Source organism: Martes martes, assembly GCF_963455335.1.
Source record: "Martes martes genome assembly, chromosome: 5".
NCBI classification, from domain to species: domain Eukaryota; kingdom Metazoa; phylum Chordata; class Mammalia; order Carnivora; family Mustelidae; genus Martes; species Martes martes.
In genome coordinates, this window is record NC_137892.1 from 88,134,751 (window position 1) to 88,150,655 (window position 15,905).

At 45.3% G+C, this 15,905-nt stretch overlaps 3 protein-coding genes across 3 annotated transcripts in view; all 3 read right to left on the reverse strand.

Annotated features, from left to right (window-relative positions):
- Window positions 1–1,472: 1,472 nt before the first annotated feature.
- Window positions 1,473–3,854, reverse strand: PCDHB8 (protocadherin beta 8; the record flags this gene model as incomplete). The annotated part of the gene is made up of 1 exon (XM_080804985.1): window positions 1,473–3,854. The coding sequence occupies one exon, from the start codon at window positions 3,852–3,854 to the stop codon at window positions 1,473–1,475; it is 2,382 nt and encodes a 793-aa protein (XP_080661111.1).
- A 2,969-nt stretch (window positions 3,855–6,823) lies between these two features.
- The window catches only part of LOC308343808 (protocadherin beta-7-like), a gene marked incomplete at both ends in the record, with an annotated part of 58,809 nt that continues 49,727 nt past the window's right edge, over window positions 6,824–15,905 (reverse strand). Inside the window, one exon of the mRNA XM_080804982.1 lies at window positions 6,824–8,890. Coding sequence (XP_080661108.1) covers window positions 6,824–8,890 — 2,067 coding nt within the window. The remainder of the gene's footprint in view (window positions 8,891–15,905) is intronic.
- Window positions 12,876–15,272, reverse strand: LOC308343807 (protocadherin beta-17-like; the record flags this gene model as incomplete). The annotated part of the gene is made up of 1 exon (XM_080804981.1): window positions 12,876–15,272. One exon carries the CDS (start codon window positions 15,270–15,272, stop codon window positions 12,876–12,878), a length of 2,397 nt encoding a protein of 798 aa, XP_080661107.1.

The window sequence follows — 15,905 nt, forward strand, 5'->3', positions numbered from 1 at the left end:
GTTAAAAAGACAATGCTACCTGACTGCCATTATAACACATGGATTAAGAACTGAAGTATTACATTCAAATAGAATATATTTCAAATTTTTCCTTTCATTACTTTTGAATTGTTAGCAAGTTACTAACCTTTCTAAACTTCAGTTTTCTCATGTGTAAAAGAGGGTAATATGCCAACTCCCCTGGCATAGGATTAAATAATGAAAGTAAAGCACTGTATTCTACTTTAAACTAATTTAGAAACCAAGAATAAGAGCTTGAAATGATCAGTTCTATCAAACTATATACTTAAGATCTGTGCATTTTACTACATTGAATAACATTTTAATAAAAAACCTTACGGTTAAAGCTTTAGGATTGGAATCCACTGGAGGTAGCTCAAAATCTAAAATGATGGTGGGTTAATGAGATATAAGTTCCTTTATTTCTCAAGTAAAAAAAAAAAAGCTCAGAAGTAGGTACTCAGGGATGATATGATGACTCCATAATACCAGAGATCCTCATCTCTTTTAAGTTTATTCTATACTGACTTGTCTTTGTACATTATTCCCATCCTTAGTATTGTTTTATGGTCCAACAAGGCTAATTGTGTTCCAGCTACGACTTACACATTCCTGGCTATAAGGAGCAGTTAGAGAAGGACTTCTCTAACTAAATAGCCTTCTTGGAAGTCTCCTACAACATGTGTATATACATTCCATTGGCAATAAACTAGTCAAATACTCCATTCCACTGCCAAGGTAAGAAAATGTATTCTTTTGAATAAACATACTAATGCCCTACATGAAATTTGGAACCTGTTATTAAGAAAGATCAATGGATTTGGGTGGCCACTGCATTTTCTGTCACACATGCTCAATGTTTCTCAGAAAAAGTCAATTTTACTACTATGCTATTTCATGTCACTGGATAAACATAATGTAGCTACTTCCCCTGTTAACAGCAATGACACTAAATGGAAGGCAATAAAATAATTACATTAAATTAACACTAGTATATTAATGAAAGGAAGCACAGTTAGTGTATTTTAAAAGAAAACAATTATCAGAGTGAAGAGCTATGAGAGCAGAATAAAGCAAGAACCAGATTCTCACTGTACTAGGTATTTCCTTGCCCATTAGGCATACTTCGTGTGTTAGTGTCTTACTGCTCTTATTTACCTAATGATTTAAAATAAGAATTTAAGAAATACAATTGATCACATAGAATTAATTTTCTGCTGCTTTCCTAATCTATTCCAAAGCTATTCCACAAGAATTTGTACAACTACTGACTTCATTAGTGTTTTGAGAACAAAATTAGGACCATGCATCTTCTTCTACTAATGAAGAAAGGATACTTTTCTTTAAAACAAATGGGTAATATAAGAAAATTTGCAGGCAGTGAGATTTTAAAATTCTTAATAGGTTGCCAGAAAATCCATACCTTGAATTTACCAATTTAAAATATCTGTAATAGGAAAAAAAAAATACAGTCACTGAATACTAAAACCAAAGTTGGGGTTTTCTTCTGTTGGCCCAGGGGAGTGGCCCTGGAAATTGGGCATGATTGGCTTGAGGAACTTGAACTCGCCGGTCCCAGATCCTCCCCTCAGACACACCTCATACTGGTAGCTGTGGGACAGGGTCCCCGCGCCGCTGACGTCCACCAGGTGGCCCGGAAACGGGCCCTCGGGCACCGAGCAGCCGCCCCCCGACGCCGCCCGGCTCCTCCTGCACAGCCGCACCGCCACGAACACCAGCACCGAGAACAGGAAGAGCGACGACACGGACGCCAAGGCCACCACCAGGTAGACGGTGAGCGGGTCGGCGCGGGCCTCGGCCGCCGCCGCGTCGGGCAGCGGCAGGTAGGGCTGCGAGAAGCCGTCCACCAGCAGCACGTGCAGCGTGACGCTGGCCGACAGCGGCGGCTCGCCGTGGTCCCGGACCAGCACCAGCAGCCTGTGCTTGACGGCGTCGCGCTCGCTCAGCGGCCGCGCCGTGCGCACCTCGCCGTTGTGCGCCCACACGCCGAACAGCCCGGGCTCCGTGGCCTTGAGCAGCTGGTACGACAGCCAGGCGTTCTGGCCCGAGTCGCCGTCCACCGCCACCACCTTGGCCACCAGGTAGCCCGCCTCGGCCGCCCGGGGCACCAGCTCGGTGCAGGGCGCCGAGCCGTTCTGCAGCGGGTACAGCACGAACGGCGCGTTGTCGTTGGCGTCCGCCACCAGCACGCGCACCAGCGCCTGGCTGCTGAGCGCCGGCGAGCCGCGGTCGGCCGCGCGCACGCGGAACTCGAACGCCTGCAGCGCCTCGAAATCCAGCGACCTGAGCGCGAACAGCTGCCCGTTGTCCGCGTTGATGGACACCAGCGAGCCCAGCGGCAGCTGCGGGTCGTGGGGCGGCAGCAGCGAGTAGGTGACCTGGGCGTTGGCGCCCGCGTCTCTGTCGGTGGCGCTCACGCTGCCGATGTGCAGGGCGGGGCTGTTGTTCTCGCGGACGCGCAGGGTGTAGGTCGTCTGGCTGAAGGCCGGGGCGTTGTCGTTGACGTCGGACACCGTCACTGTTAGGTTGTGCTGGGTTTTCAGCCTGGGGGTCCCCAGGTCGGTGACGGTGATGGTGATGTTGTATTCCGCTCTGCTCTCTCTGTCCAGCGGTCCCTCTGTTACTAGGGTGTAAAAATTTTCCAAGGAAGATTTCAGAAGAAAGGGTAGATCGTCCTGAATGGAGCAATTTATTTTCCCGTTTTCTTCCGAATCAAGGTCTGAAACACTGAGAACTGCAACCACAGCTTCAGGCGAGTTCTCAGGTATGTGTCTAGTAAACGCAGACAGGGTGACTTCTGGGGCATTGTCGTTCACATCCGTAACTTGAATCAGAACGGTGCATTTTCCAGAAAGGCTGCCGCCATCTCTGGCCTCGATATTGACCTCATAGAACTGTATTCTTTCAAAATCAAGTTGTTTTTTCAGTCGAATTTCTCCTGTCTCAGGGTGGATCTCGAAGGCTTTACAAATCTCCTCAGAAGCTTGGAAAAGTGAATAGAAAATCTCTCCATTGACTCCTGTGTCGACATCCATAGCAGAAACTGTGACAATCAGGAAGCCAATGGGACTGTCCTCAGGAATCTGCACCCTGTATAGAGGCTGCTCAAATTCAGGGGCATTATCATTGATGTCCACGACTTCGATGTAGATCTGAGCGATGCCAGACCTGGGTGGAGAGCCGCCATCCTGAGCTGTAAGGGTTAACCTAAGCTCAGGTTCCTGCTCCCGATCTAGCACTTTGTCCAGCACCAGTTCAGGATATTTGCTGCCATCGCTGCGATTGCGGGTAAGGACCCGAAAGTGGGAATTGGGGCTAATTACATAGTTCTTAATATTATTTTGGCCCACGTCCACATCCTGAGCATTCTTCAGTGGAAATGTAGTTCCAGGTGGACTGCTCTCTGGTATTTTTAGCAACATGTCTCTGTCTATGAATACTGGGGAATGGTCATTGATATCTATTACTTGTAACTCAGCTTGAAAAAACTCTAAGGGATTTTCTAGCAATACCTGGAAACGCAGCACACATGGGTCTGTGTGACCACACAATTCCTCCCGGTCCAGTTTTTCATTTAGCAACAAATCTCCAGTTTCCCGATCAAGCTGCAAATGTAGTTTGTTCCCTTTGGAAATGACCCTAGCTCCCCGCTTGGAGAGTTCCCTCTGACCCAGACCCAGGTCCTTTGCTAAATTGGTTACAAATGATCGCCCTTCAGTTTCCTCCACCACAGAATAGCGCCTAGGTTCCAAACCCGCCTGAGATAAGCCCAATAGGAGAAAGAATAAAAGAACTTGCCTTTGTCTGCAAATGAGCTTCCCGCCGGTCTCCATTGTTCTTGTCTTGTAAAGCCTCCCCAGAGGGTGGTTCTGCAGAACTGTAAAGACTTCAGAATCCAAGATCGTGGCTCTTTCCCAAGATACCTCGGAAATATTCCAGTGAGTGGTCCTATCAGAGGACTCAGTCCTCCCAGCCTTCCCTCCTGTGGCCTCCAAGCTTCCCGTGGGCTTCCAAGTTCTGCAGCGTAGTTTTGCCTGTTAATGGAGCTGCAGCTGCAGTGCTGGTTTGTACCTTCTTATCCTGCAGCGCCACCAGGCGTCGTCATAGGATCTTACATTTTTGGGGATGAAAACAGATGCAGTATTCCTAACTCTTGCCTGTGTATACTATATGGAGCCTTACCTTTACCATCCCTATACTTTATGGTGTAGACAATTGTCTGAGGGCCACACAAGAGAAAAAAACACTACTAGGGACTTTCTACTTTTCTCCTTTCAGCAAAAAGAAAATATTTATGTAACAGCCTACCTGAGAGAATATATTCAGAAAATTCTTTAAAATATACAGTTGGAGTCATATAGAAAACTTCCAGAGTTACATACTTTTATTGCCATGAACTATGGGAATAATTAGTAGCTATGAACTTTGGACAAATTATTTAACCTCTGTCTCAGTTTCCTTATCTGTAAGGTGGACATATCCACCACATAGGACTACAGTGAGTTTCCCCACCTTACAGATGAGGAACAGAGACAGATATTAACCTTGCATGTGCGCACACACACACACACCCCAGGCATGTATATTTGATGCCCTCAGGTAGCAGAGTTTACATGCATCCATTGCCATGACTAGAAAAACACCCAAGATTCATGTGGTAGAATGCATGGGCAGGATTATTCAGATAGAAGTTATCATGTCAAATGATGAAACAAGGAAAGGCTGGAGAGTTTTTTAATAGAGCTATCCTTTCTAACTGCAGTGGTGATTCTGTATCTCAGAAGGATGTCCTAATTTTGTTTACTCCTCTTCTTACAGTGTCATTAGTAAAAAAAAATTGTTATTATGAGAAATCCAAAAGAAGAATAGTATGATGACTCTTCAGATACTCATAACTAGCTTCAACGATTACCAATATTATGCCATAATTGCCCACTTTATCTGTCCATCATTTTCCCAACTCAAACTAAGTTTTCACCCATAAATACTTCATTATACATCTCCAACTTTTAATGACTTAAAATCCCAACTACAATGTCATTCCCCAAACCAAGAAATTAGGTTAACATTATTTAATATCCACCTAGATTCAAATTTCTCCAGTTCTTTCAAAGCTGTTATGGTTGTTTGAATCAAGACCCAAACAAGATCCACCAAGCATTACATTTGCTTGGTATGTGTCTTAATTTCTTTCATCGTGTAAAATTCCCTCCTCACTTTTTCCCTTTCATTGATTTATTGGAAAAACTGGATAATTTTATCTTGACACTATGAAAACAATTTAAGATTTTACTGCTATGAGGGTTTTTTCTTTTGCCCTGAGACTATATCCCAATAGTAATTCACAGTAATAGTACTATTTTAAGAGTTACTAGTACTTTACTTATAATACATTCAGAATACAGTTATATAAAAACTATTTGGATAATTGTTAAAGAAAAAGCAGTGACAGATTATAACAAACAAAGCTTCTCCTTAACTCTTCAGAATCTCTAAGCAATTTGATAATTTGTTTCTTTAATATGACATATTTAAACTATTATTTTCTTATACCTTCCTGATTCAGCACTGCAGCATATTGAATAGGAAAGTTTTTAAAGATAAACTTTACAATTAAGGAAGGAAAACATGTTTCAAAAGAAGGTAGGGACCACTGTAGAAGAATTACTGCAATGTGAGAAAAAATAAACTAATAAAACAATCAAAATTTATGTATTGTTTCTATTCAGGACCATTAAATTTTCAGTGAAATGAAGGTCATGTGTTCAGATAAGGAGAAAGCACAGATTGATCTTCCAATAGCTTCTTACTTTAGTTTTGGTCAGATCACAGCTTTAATAATAATAGTTGAATAATGGATCCAGAAAAGCTGGATTGTTGATATATAAGAACATATAACCACAGACTACTACATACATTATTATTTTCAAAAGCAGGAAAGACTGAACAGGAATATTAACATGATAAGATTTCTTCTCCTTAATCAGGAAGAAACTTTCCAGGTAATATCTAATGACGGAAAACAATATAGCATCATAGCAAGTTCTCAGAGTCAGACAGATCTAGGAGAGTTGCTTAGCTCTACCATTTATTAGTTGGTGACCCTAATGAATTCACTGGACCTCTCCATAGAAGTCTATTTGCTCATTTCCAAAAATACCCCATAGGCTTACTTCTAAGATTAAAAGAGTTAACATAGTGTAGGATGCACAATAAGTGCTTTTTAAAAAGCTTTAAAAGATACTTTACAAACTATACTCCTATTTTTAAAAGATTTTTTTTATTATTTGTCTGAGAACACAAGCAGGGGAAGTAGCAGGCAGAGAGAGAAGCAGGCTCCCCACTAAGCAGGGAGCCCAATTCCAGGCTCAATTCCAGAACCCTGGGATCATGACCTGAGCCAAAGGCAGACGCTTAACCAACTGAGCCACCCAGGAATCCTAACAACATATACTTCTAAAACTAAGAATAGGTATAGTACAGCACTCCAACTCAAAAAAATGAGTAGCAATAAACTTTAAAGACAAAACCAACTTAAAAGATCTCAAACAATATTTATCATGTAATACATTGCAAACAATGCATAATTGTTTGAGATAAACTACAAAACATATACATTCCATGCTTTGTGGAAGCTTCCTAGGGCTAAGGCAGGATCCGTTTCTCTGCGAAAAAATTTGTTCTAGGACTTTAACGATGTTTGAAATAATATGAAAGCAATTCTGTACAGGTAACTCGGGATGAATTTCCTAATTAAAATATACTTAAAATCACAATATGGGCTTTTATTTTTCATCCTTTATCAGAAACCCAAATCATTCTGACATGACGGATATTCTTCCACTTCCCTTCCTGTGCTCTGAAACTGCAGATTAGGGATAATGGGCTTGAGGAACTTGAACTCGCCGGTCCCAGATCCTCCCCTCAGACACACCTCATACTGGTAGCTGTGGGACAGGGTCCCCGCGCCGCTGACGTCCACCAGGTGGCCCGGAAACGGGCCCTCGGGCACCGAGCAGCCGCCCCCCGACGCCGCCCGGCTCCTCCTGCACAGCCGCACCGCCACGAACACCAGCACCGAGAACAGGAAGAGCGACGACACGGACGCCAAGGCCACCACCAGGTAGACGGTGAGCGGGTCGGCGCGGGCCTCGGCCGCCGCCGCGTCGGGCAGCGGCAGGTAGGGCTGCGAGAAGCCGTCCACCAGCAGCACGTGCAGCGTGACGCTGGCCGACAGCGGCGGCTCGCCGTGGTCCCGGACCAGCACCAGCAGCCTGTGCTTGACGGCGTCGCGCTCGCTCAGCGGCCGCGCCGTGCGCACCTCGCCGTTGTGCGCCCACACGCCGAACAGCCCGGGCTCCGTGGCCTTGAGCAGCTGGTACGACAGCCAGGCGTTCTGGCCCGAGTCGCCGTCCACCGCCACCACCTTGGCCACCAGGTAGCCCGCCTCGGCCGCCCGGGGCACCAGCTCGGTGCAGGGCGCCGAGCCGTTCTGCAGCGGGTACAGCACGAACGGCGCGTTGTCGTTGGCGTCCGCCACCAGCACGCGCACCAGCGCCTGGCTGCTGAGCGCCGGCGAGCCGCGGTCGGCCGCGCGCACGCGGAACTCGAACGCCTGCAGCGCCTCGAAATCCAGCGACCTGAGCGCGAACAGCTGCCCGTTGTCCGCGTTGATGGACACCAGCGAGCCCAGCGGCAGCTGCGGGTCGTGGGGCGGCAGCAGCGAGTAGGTGACCTGGGCGTTGGCGCCCGCGTCTCTGTCGGTGGCGCTCACGCTGCCGATGTGCAGGGCGGGGCTGTTGTTCTCGCGGACGCGCAGGGTGTAGGTCGTCTGGCTGAAGGCCGGGGCGTTGTCGTTGACGTCGGACACCGTCACCGTTAGGTTGTGCTGGGTTTTCAGCCTGGGGGTCCCCAGGTCGGTGACGGTGATGGTGATGTTGTATTCGGCCTGGCTCTCTCTGTCTAGGGGTCTCTCTGTTACCAAGGTGTAGAAATTCTCTACTGATGGCTTCAGGACGAAGGGGAGATGGTCTTGGATGGAGCACACCATCTTTGCATTGTTCCCTGAATCTCTGTCTCTAATCCTAAAAACAGAGACTACTGTCTCTGGTGAGTTTTCTGCAATTGGGCTAGTAAGTGACGACATGAGCAGTTCTGGTGGATTATCGTTTATATCTGTTACATGGACCACCACAGTACATTTTCCAGAAAGCCCTCCACCATCTTTGGCCTGAATAGTTAATGTATAAGTTTGTATTGCCTCGTAGTTCAATTCGGCTTTAAGATGAAGATTGCCAGATGTTGAATTGATTCGAAACGTTTTGAGAATTCTTTCAGTAGCGTAAAAAAATGCATAGAGGATTTCTCCATTACTTCCGGTATCTAAATCTCTAGCTGACACAGTGACAACCAGGGAACCAACAGGGCTGTTCTCAGGCACCTGGACCTTGTAAAGCGACTCTACGAATTCAGGGACGTTGTCATTTATGTCCAAAACCAGGATGCGTATGAGGGTGGTCCCGGATCTGGGCGGAGAGCCGCCATCCAAGGCGGTGAGGGTTAAACGCAGCTCAGGAACCTCTTCACGATCCAGCACTTTATCCAGTACCAATTCGGGATAAACATTCCCTTCCCCATTATCATGGACATTAATATGGAAATAAACATTGGAGCTGACGGTGTAGTTTCTCAGGTTGTTGATTCCAACATCTGAATCCTGTGCACTTTCTAGGAGAAATGTTGCCCCTGGAGTGGTACTTTCTAGTATGTTCAAGGTAATCTCTCTATCTAGAAATACTGGAGAATGATCGTTGATGTCTCTGACCCATAGTTCAGCACGGAAAATCTGAAAAGGCTTTTCAAGTAACAACTGGAAAGGCAACACACACGGCTCTGTGGGGCCACACAGTTCCTCTCGGTCTAATTTCTCATTTAGAAGTAAATCACCAGTAAGCAGATTGAGGAGTAAAAATCCTGTGGTCTCATCTGAAACAATTCTACATCCCCGAGCTGACAGTTCCCCCGCCCCCAACCCCAGATCAATTGCTAGGTTGGCCAGAAAGGTCCCTCTCTCCGTTTCCTCTGCCACAAAATACCGAAGTGGTTCTGCGCCAGCCCAAGACACTCCCAGAAACACACAAAGAAGTAACACTTGCCTTTTCTGCAATGCGTGCACCACTCTGGCCTCCATTCTTTGTTTAAGCAATCTTTCAAAACCACGTTCACTCGGCCTCAAGCAGCTCTCAGAAATGGCAGAAACCGAATCCTTAGAAATGAGCTGGATAATAGCAATGGTCGTGGGGAGGAGTCCCACTTTTCCCCAAACCCATCACCAGCGTCTCCTCTCCTCTACTTTTCTTGTCTGGCCAGCTTTTCCTCTGAACATTGTAATTTGTAACGTCCTTTGTGCGGGTATTTCCCCCTCTTTTTAGCCAGCAGCGCCACCTTGCGTTTTGTGGATGTTATTCACGTTTTCAAGAATAGAACAAAAAGATGGCCGGTTAAAGGAACTGCAAAGGGAGTGATTTCTTTTTTTACCCCCAAGGGTCTTTGCGGTTTTATTACATCTTTTTCCTCAAATGGTCACGGTAATGTTAGTAGTTTACATTGGTTTTCCCTATGAATATTTCATTGCTGCATATTATACAAAGATCCTCTCCATTTTAAGGGATACCCCAGGGCTACACCCCCCCACACACATAAACATAAACACACACACATATATAAATGTTTATACAGTATATATTAAGAAATATAAAGATGCTCTGTCTCCCCAACTCCAGGAAAATATATAGAAGTCCCCCTGATGTCAAGTAGAGCAAAAGAAAAAGAAAAGATGTCTGGGAAACTAGCTACAGGTTGGTCCTCATGTGTGTTTATATTTTCGATATGCATATGTTGGAGTTGTGAGAAACATCAACCCATAAACTTGGTTTGCAGTGGTTCCCTACTGATTGATAGCAATTCAAGGGTCCTAGCTGAAACCAATGAAAATACATTATGAAGAATGAAACAAGCAACCTAGGCTTTGAGGACATCCTACAAATAAAAGTTCAAGGGCAGTCAACCATATGAGTCACACAAAGAAACACAGATAACATGCATGAGAAGAATCAGCAATAATACAGCAGAAACAGACTCAAACTTCAGCTTTTAAAACTTCAGACTTAAAAACCAATTATGTTTACCATACACAAGTAAATAAATGACATGCTTGAACACTTGCATAAACAGACTGAAAAGGTACACTGACTTTAAAACATAAAAGGTCTAGGAGCTCAGTCCAGTAAGTGTCTGCCTACAGCTTGGGTCATGATCTTGGGATCTTGGGATGGAGCACCCTGTAGGGCTCCCTGCTCAGTGAGGAGCCTGCTTCTCCTTCCCTCTTCCTCTGCCACTCCCCCTGCTTGTGCTCTCTCTCTCAAATTAATAAAATCTTTACAAAAATAAAAGGTCTAAACAATTATGAGGATTATCCTTTAAAATACACTGTAAATACTATAAACATTGATAAAGTACTATATATTTAAAAAAGCATAAAGTAAGGTGAAGAGAGGATGGAGGATGTCTAAGAATGTTTCTTTGCTCATTTTTTAAAAAGATTTTTATTTATTTGACAGAGAGAGAGAGATCACAAGTAGGCAGAGAGAGTGGGGGAAGCAGGCTCCCCAATGAGCAGAAAGCCCGATGCGGGGATCCATCCCAGGACCCTGAGATCATGACCGGAGCTGAAGGCAGAGGATTAACCCACTGAGCCACCCAGGGGCCCCTCTTTGCTCATTTTTAAGCAAGCAGTTAACTGATGCTAATATCTTAATATGCATCATATTCTTTTTTTTTTTTACCTTATAGGAATTATTTATCTAAGCTTAAGCAGATCTATAGTTTCATATAATTTTGCTTTACTACATTCAAGTAAAACATGGTAGTTTTAATTATCAATCTACCAATTTATTATAGATCCATTTTATGAAATTATTTTCACTTATTAACGTATTATTATATGCATTCATAGAAATATTTTGAGGATATTGACTTAATAATTATTTGAGTGCTGAAATAATGATGTTAATTTCCCATGTTTTCCAGTATGGAGTTTCCTCAAAAAGTTAAAAATAGAACTACCCTCGGGTCCGGCACTGCACTACTAGCATTTACCCAAAGCATACAAAAATATAGTTTTGAAGAGGTACATGCCTGCAATGTTTGTAGCATCAATAGGCAAACTATGGAATGAGCCCAAATGTGCATCAACTGATGAATGGATAAAGAAGATGTAGTCTATATTTAGAGTGGACTATTACTCAGTCATCGAAAAGAATGAATTCTTGCCATTTGCAACAATGTGGATGGAGCTAGAGTGTATTATTCTAAGTGAAATAAGTCAGAGAAAGACAAATACCATGATTTCTCTCATATATGGAATTTAAGAAACAAAACAGATGAACATATGAGAGGGGGAAAAGAGAGGGAAACAAACTATGAAAGTCTCTTCATGATAGAGGAAAAACTGAGGGCTGATGGAGGGAGGTGGGTGAGGGATAGGCTAAATGGGAGATGGGCATTAAGGACGGCACTTGTTATGATGAGCACTGGGTGTTATATGTAAGTGATGAATCACTAAATTCTCCAAAAACCAATATTATACTGTACGTTAACTAGACTTAATTTTTTAAAGATTGTATTTATTTATTTGACACACACACAGAGAGAGATCATAAGTAGGCAGAGCAGCAGGCAGAGATAGAGGAGGAAGCAGGCTTCCCGCTGAGCAGAGAGCCTAATGTGGGGCATGATCTCAGAACCCTGAGATCATGACCCGAGCTGAAGGCAGAGGCTTAACCCACTGAGCCACCCAGGCTCCCCACCTAACTAGACTTTAAATAAAAATTTGAAAAAGAAAAAAAAATACTTTGTTTTCTGTTCACATTGAATGTGTTTGAATCATGTGACTATATTATATATATATATTTTTTTTTAAAAGAATGAGAATCATAACTTACATACCCAAGCATTTATTATGGAAAAAGTAATCACTAGTCTACCAATATCTTTTCTACTTTTTCTATTTAACAGGGATTGAATGCTTTAACATTGTATCAGAGTCTTGCTCAAATATTCCAATTTTCTCTAAAGATTTTCTTTATTTGACAGAGAGAGAGAGAGATCACAAATAGGCAGAGAGGCAAGCAGAGAGAGGGGGAAGCAGGCTCCCTGCTGAGCAGAGAGCCCAATGCAATGCGGGGCTCAATCCCAGGACCCTGAAATCATAATCTGAACTGAAGGCAGAGGCTTAACCCACTGAGCCACCCAGGCGCCCTTCAAAGATACCAATTTTTAAAGAAAATACTCAACTTAGAAAACATCCACATAAAATACTAGTTCCTTTGAGGAAAGATTATAGTGTTTTCAAAACAACACTAGAGAAATCCAACCAATTCCAAGGTAACAAAAATTATTGTATAAATGAGAAGTATTTTTAAAATTGAAAGCCATCAGTTACAGGACATTATGCTGGTAATAAAAAAAACCACAATTCTCTTAGTCATAAGAAGCTATCGGTGAACAAGCTCAAACATCAGGAATCTGAAAATATTTCCTGACCCCCTAAACTGAGAAACACTATTTCTTCACTATTGTATGAACATGCAAAATGTGACTTGGCTAAAAACTACAACAGCAAAAACAACAAACACTTAGAGATTCATAATGTAAAATACTTCAACAAGCTAAAATAACTGTAAATACAATAATTATTAATGTATGAAAATGTAGCTCTTTATGTGAATGAACCAGTTAGGAACTAATAATGCATTAGTTAATATTATCATTTATCTCCTCTTAAAGTGAGATGCCTAACTGAACCCAAACTGATTTCTAAAGTGAGAGTTTTCCTCCGTGCCCCTATCAGCCCCTTCACCCACGAAGTTGGGGATAATGGGCTTGAGGAACTTGAATTCATTGGTCCCTGAGCCTCCCCTCAGACACACCTCATACTGGTAGCTGTGGGACAGGGTCCCCGCGCCGCTGACGTCCACCAGGTGGCCCGGAAACGGGCCCTCGGGCACCGAGCAGCCGCCCCCCGACGCCGCCCGGCTCCTCCTGCACAGCCGCACCGCCACGAACACCAGCACCGAGAACAGGAAGAGCGACGACACGGACGCCAAGGCCACCACCAGGTAGACGGTGAGCGGGTCGGCGCGGGCCTCGGCCGCCGCCGCGTCGGGCAGCGGCAGGTAGGGCTGCGAGAAGCCGTCCACCAGCAGCACGTGCAGCGTGACGCTGGCCGACAGCGGCGGCTCGCCGTGGTCCCGGACCAGCACCAGCAGCCTGTGCTTGACGGCGTCGCGCTCGCTCAGCGGCCGCGCCGTGCGCACCTCGCCGTTGTGCGCCCACACGCCGAACAGCCCGGGCTCCGTGGCCTTGAGCAGCTGGTACGACAGCCAGGCGTTCTGGCCCGAGTCGCCGTCCACCGCCACCACCTTGGCCACCAGGTAGCCCGCCTCGGCCGCCCGGGGCACCAGCTCGGTGCAGGGCGCCGAGCCGTTCTGCAGCGGGTACAGCACGAACGGCGCGTTGTCGTTGGCGTCCGCCACCAGCACGCGCACCAGCGCCTGGCTGCTGAGCGCCGGCGAGCCGCGGTCGGCCGCGCGCACGCGGAACTCGAACGCCTGCAGCGCCTCGAAATCCAGCGACCTGAGCGCGAACAGCTGCCCGTTGTCCGCGTTGATGGACACCAGCGAGCCCAGCGGCAGCTGCGGGTCGTGGGGCGGCAGCAGCGAGTAGGTGACCTGGGCGTTGGCGCCCGCGTCTCTGTCGGTGGCGCTCACGCTGCCGATGTGCAGGGCGGGGCTGTTGTTCTCGCGGACGCGCAGGGTGTAGGTCGTCTGGCTGAAGGCCGGGGCGTTGTCGTTGACGTCGGACACCGTCACCGTTAGGTTGTGCTGGGTTTTCAGCCTGGGGGTCCCCAGGTCGGTGACGGTGATGGTGATGTTGTACTCGGCCTGGCTCTCTCTGTCCAGCGCTCCTTCAGTTACTAAGGTGTAGAAATTTTCTACAGTAAGTTTCAGAAGGAAGGGGAGATGGTCTTGGATGGAACACTTCGTTTTGCCATTTTCACCGGAGTCTGGATCTGAAATTCCAAAAATAGCCACCACCGTGTGAGGGGTATTTTCTGGGATATCACTGGTGAATACTGACATAGTCAGTTCAGGAGTGTTGTCGTTTACATCCATCACTACTACGGCTATAGAGCATTTTCCTGATAGTCCCCCGCCATCCAAGGCCTCAATTTCCATACGATAAGACTGAATTTCTTCAAAATCCAACATTTTTTTTAATCGAATTTCCCCGGTGACTGAGTTTATTTCAAAGGCCTGAATTACTTGATTTGAGGATTGAAAAAATGAGTAGGAGAGTTCTCCGTGGGTCCCAGCATCTAAATCTCTAGCAGTCACAGTGATGACAAGGGAGCCTATGGGGCTGTTTTCTGGGATTTGCACCTCATAGAGCAGCTGGGCAAATTCAGGAGCATTATCATTTATGTCCAAGATTAGGATGAGAACCTGAGAAGTCCCAGTCCTAGGCGGTGACCCACCATCCAGGGCCGTGAGTGTTAACCTGAGCTCTGACTGCTCCTCCCGGTCCAGCGCTTTGTCCAGCACCAGCTCAGGGTATCTCCTGCCATCGCTGTGATTTCGAGTGAAAAGGTGAAAATGGGAGTTGGTGCTAATGGTGTAGTTCTGAACTGTGTTACTGCCCACATCTAAATCTTGAGCTATTTTCAAAGGAAATGCAGTCCCTGGATGACTGCTTTCTGAGATTTTCAGGAGGATTTCATTTTCCAGGAATTCTGGAGCATGGTCATTTACATCTTGTAGCTGTAGTTCACCTTGAATAAACCGCACTGGGCTTTTTAGTAACACCTGGAAATGCAGTATACATGGATCTGTGTCACCGCACAATTCTTCCCGGTCCAATTTTTCTTTTAGCAGCAAATTCCCACTCTTCTGCTCGAGCTGCAAATACTGTTGATTCCCTTTGGAAAGAATTCGAGCACCCCGCGCGGCCAGCTCCCCTAAGCCAAGCCCCAGATCTTTTGCGAGGTTGGTCACAAAGGAGCCGCTCTCCCTCTCCTCTAGAACCGAATACTTAATGGTCGTACTCCCCACTTCCCACAGTATTAACAGTATTAGGATAATAATGGCGGTCACTTGCCTTTTCTGTGGCGCTTTGGGTAGCGGTGACTCCATTGTTCTTCGGGGTCCAAAAGATGCAGTATTTAATCACAAAATAATTACTGTGCAGTCAACTCTGCTATCTTGATTCAATAATCTTGAGTTAGTTCCTAACATTGACGGACATGGGGATAGCGGCCTCCCTGTAACCTACTATCCCCCAATAGTCTAAAACGTTTCCTTTTCAAGTAGCGAGAAACCGCTATTACCTAGTCTGCAGAGATAGTTTTTCACTTTCTTAGCCTGCAGCGCCACCAAGCGTCCTGCCTTACAACTTCAGTTTTTGGTTTTTTGGTTGCAGGTTTTGTTTTTCATTTCAAAGCATCAAGCAACAGTTAAAACAAATAGGAAGCCTTTTGGATTGTAAACTCCCTTCCACCCCATTGTGCAGTATTCTTCAGGTAACTAACAATATTTGTGAGACCAACAGTAATACTTACCTATCTATATCTATATTCATCTTCCTTAAAGGTATAAGTTCAGTATACAAAACTCTGCCCAAGACAAATTCATTTATTCATTTAACCAGTATTTCTCTATGCAGGCATTTTTCCAGCTTCTGGAGATAAAATGGTAAGTTAAACACAAAATTATTGCTCTTGGGTCCCTACATTGAATTACAAAAATACTAATTTGCTGTACTGTGTT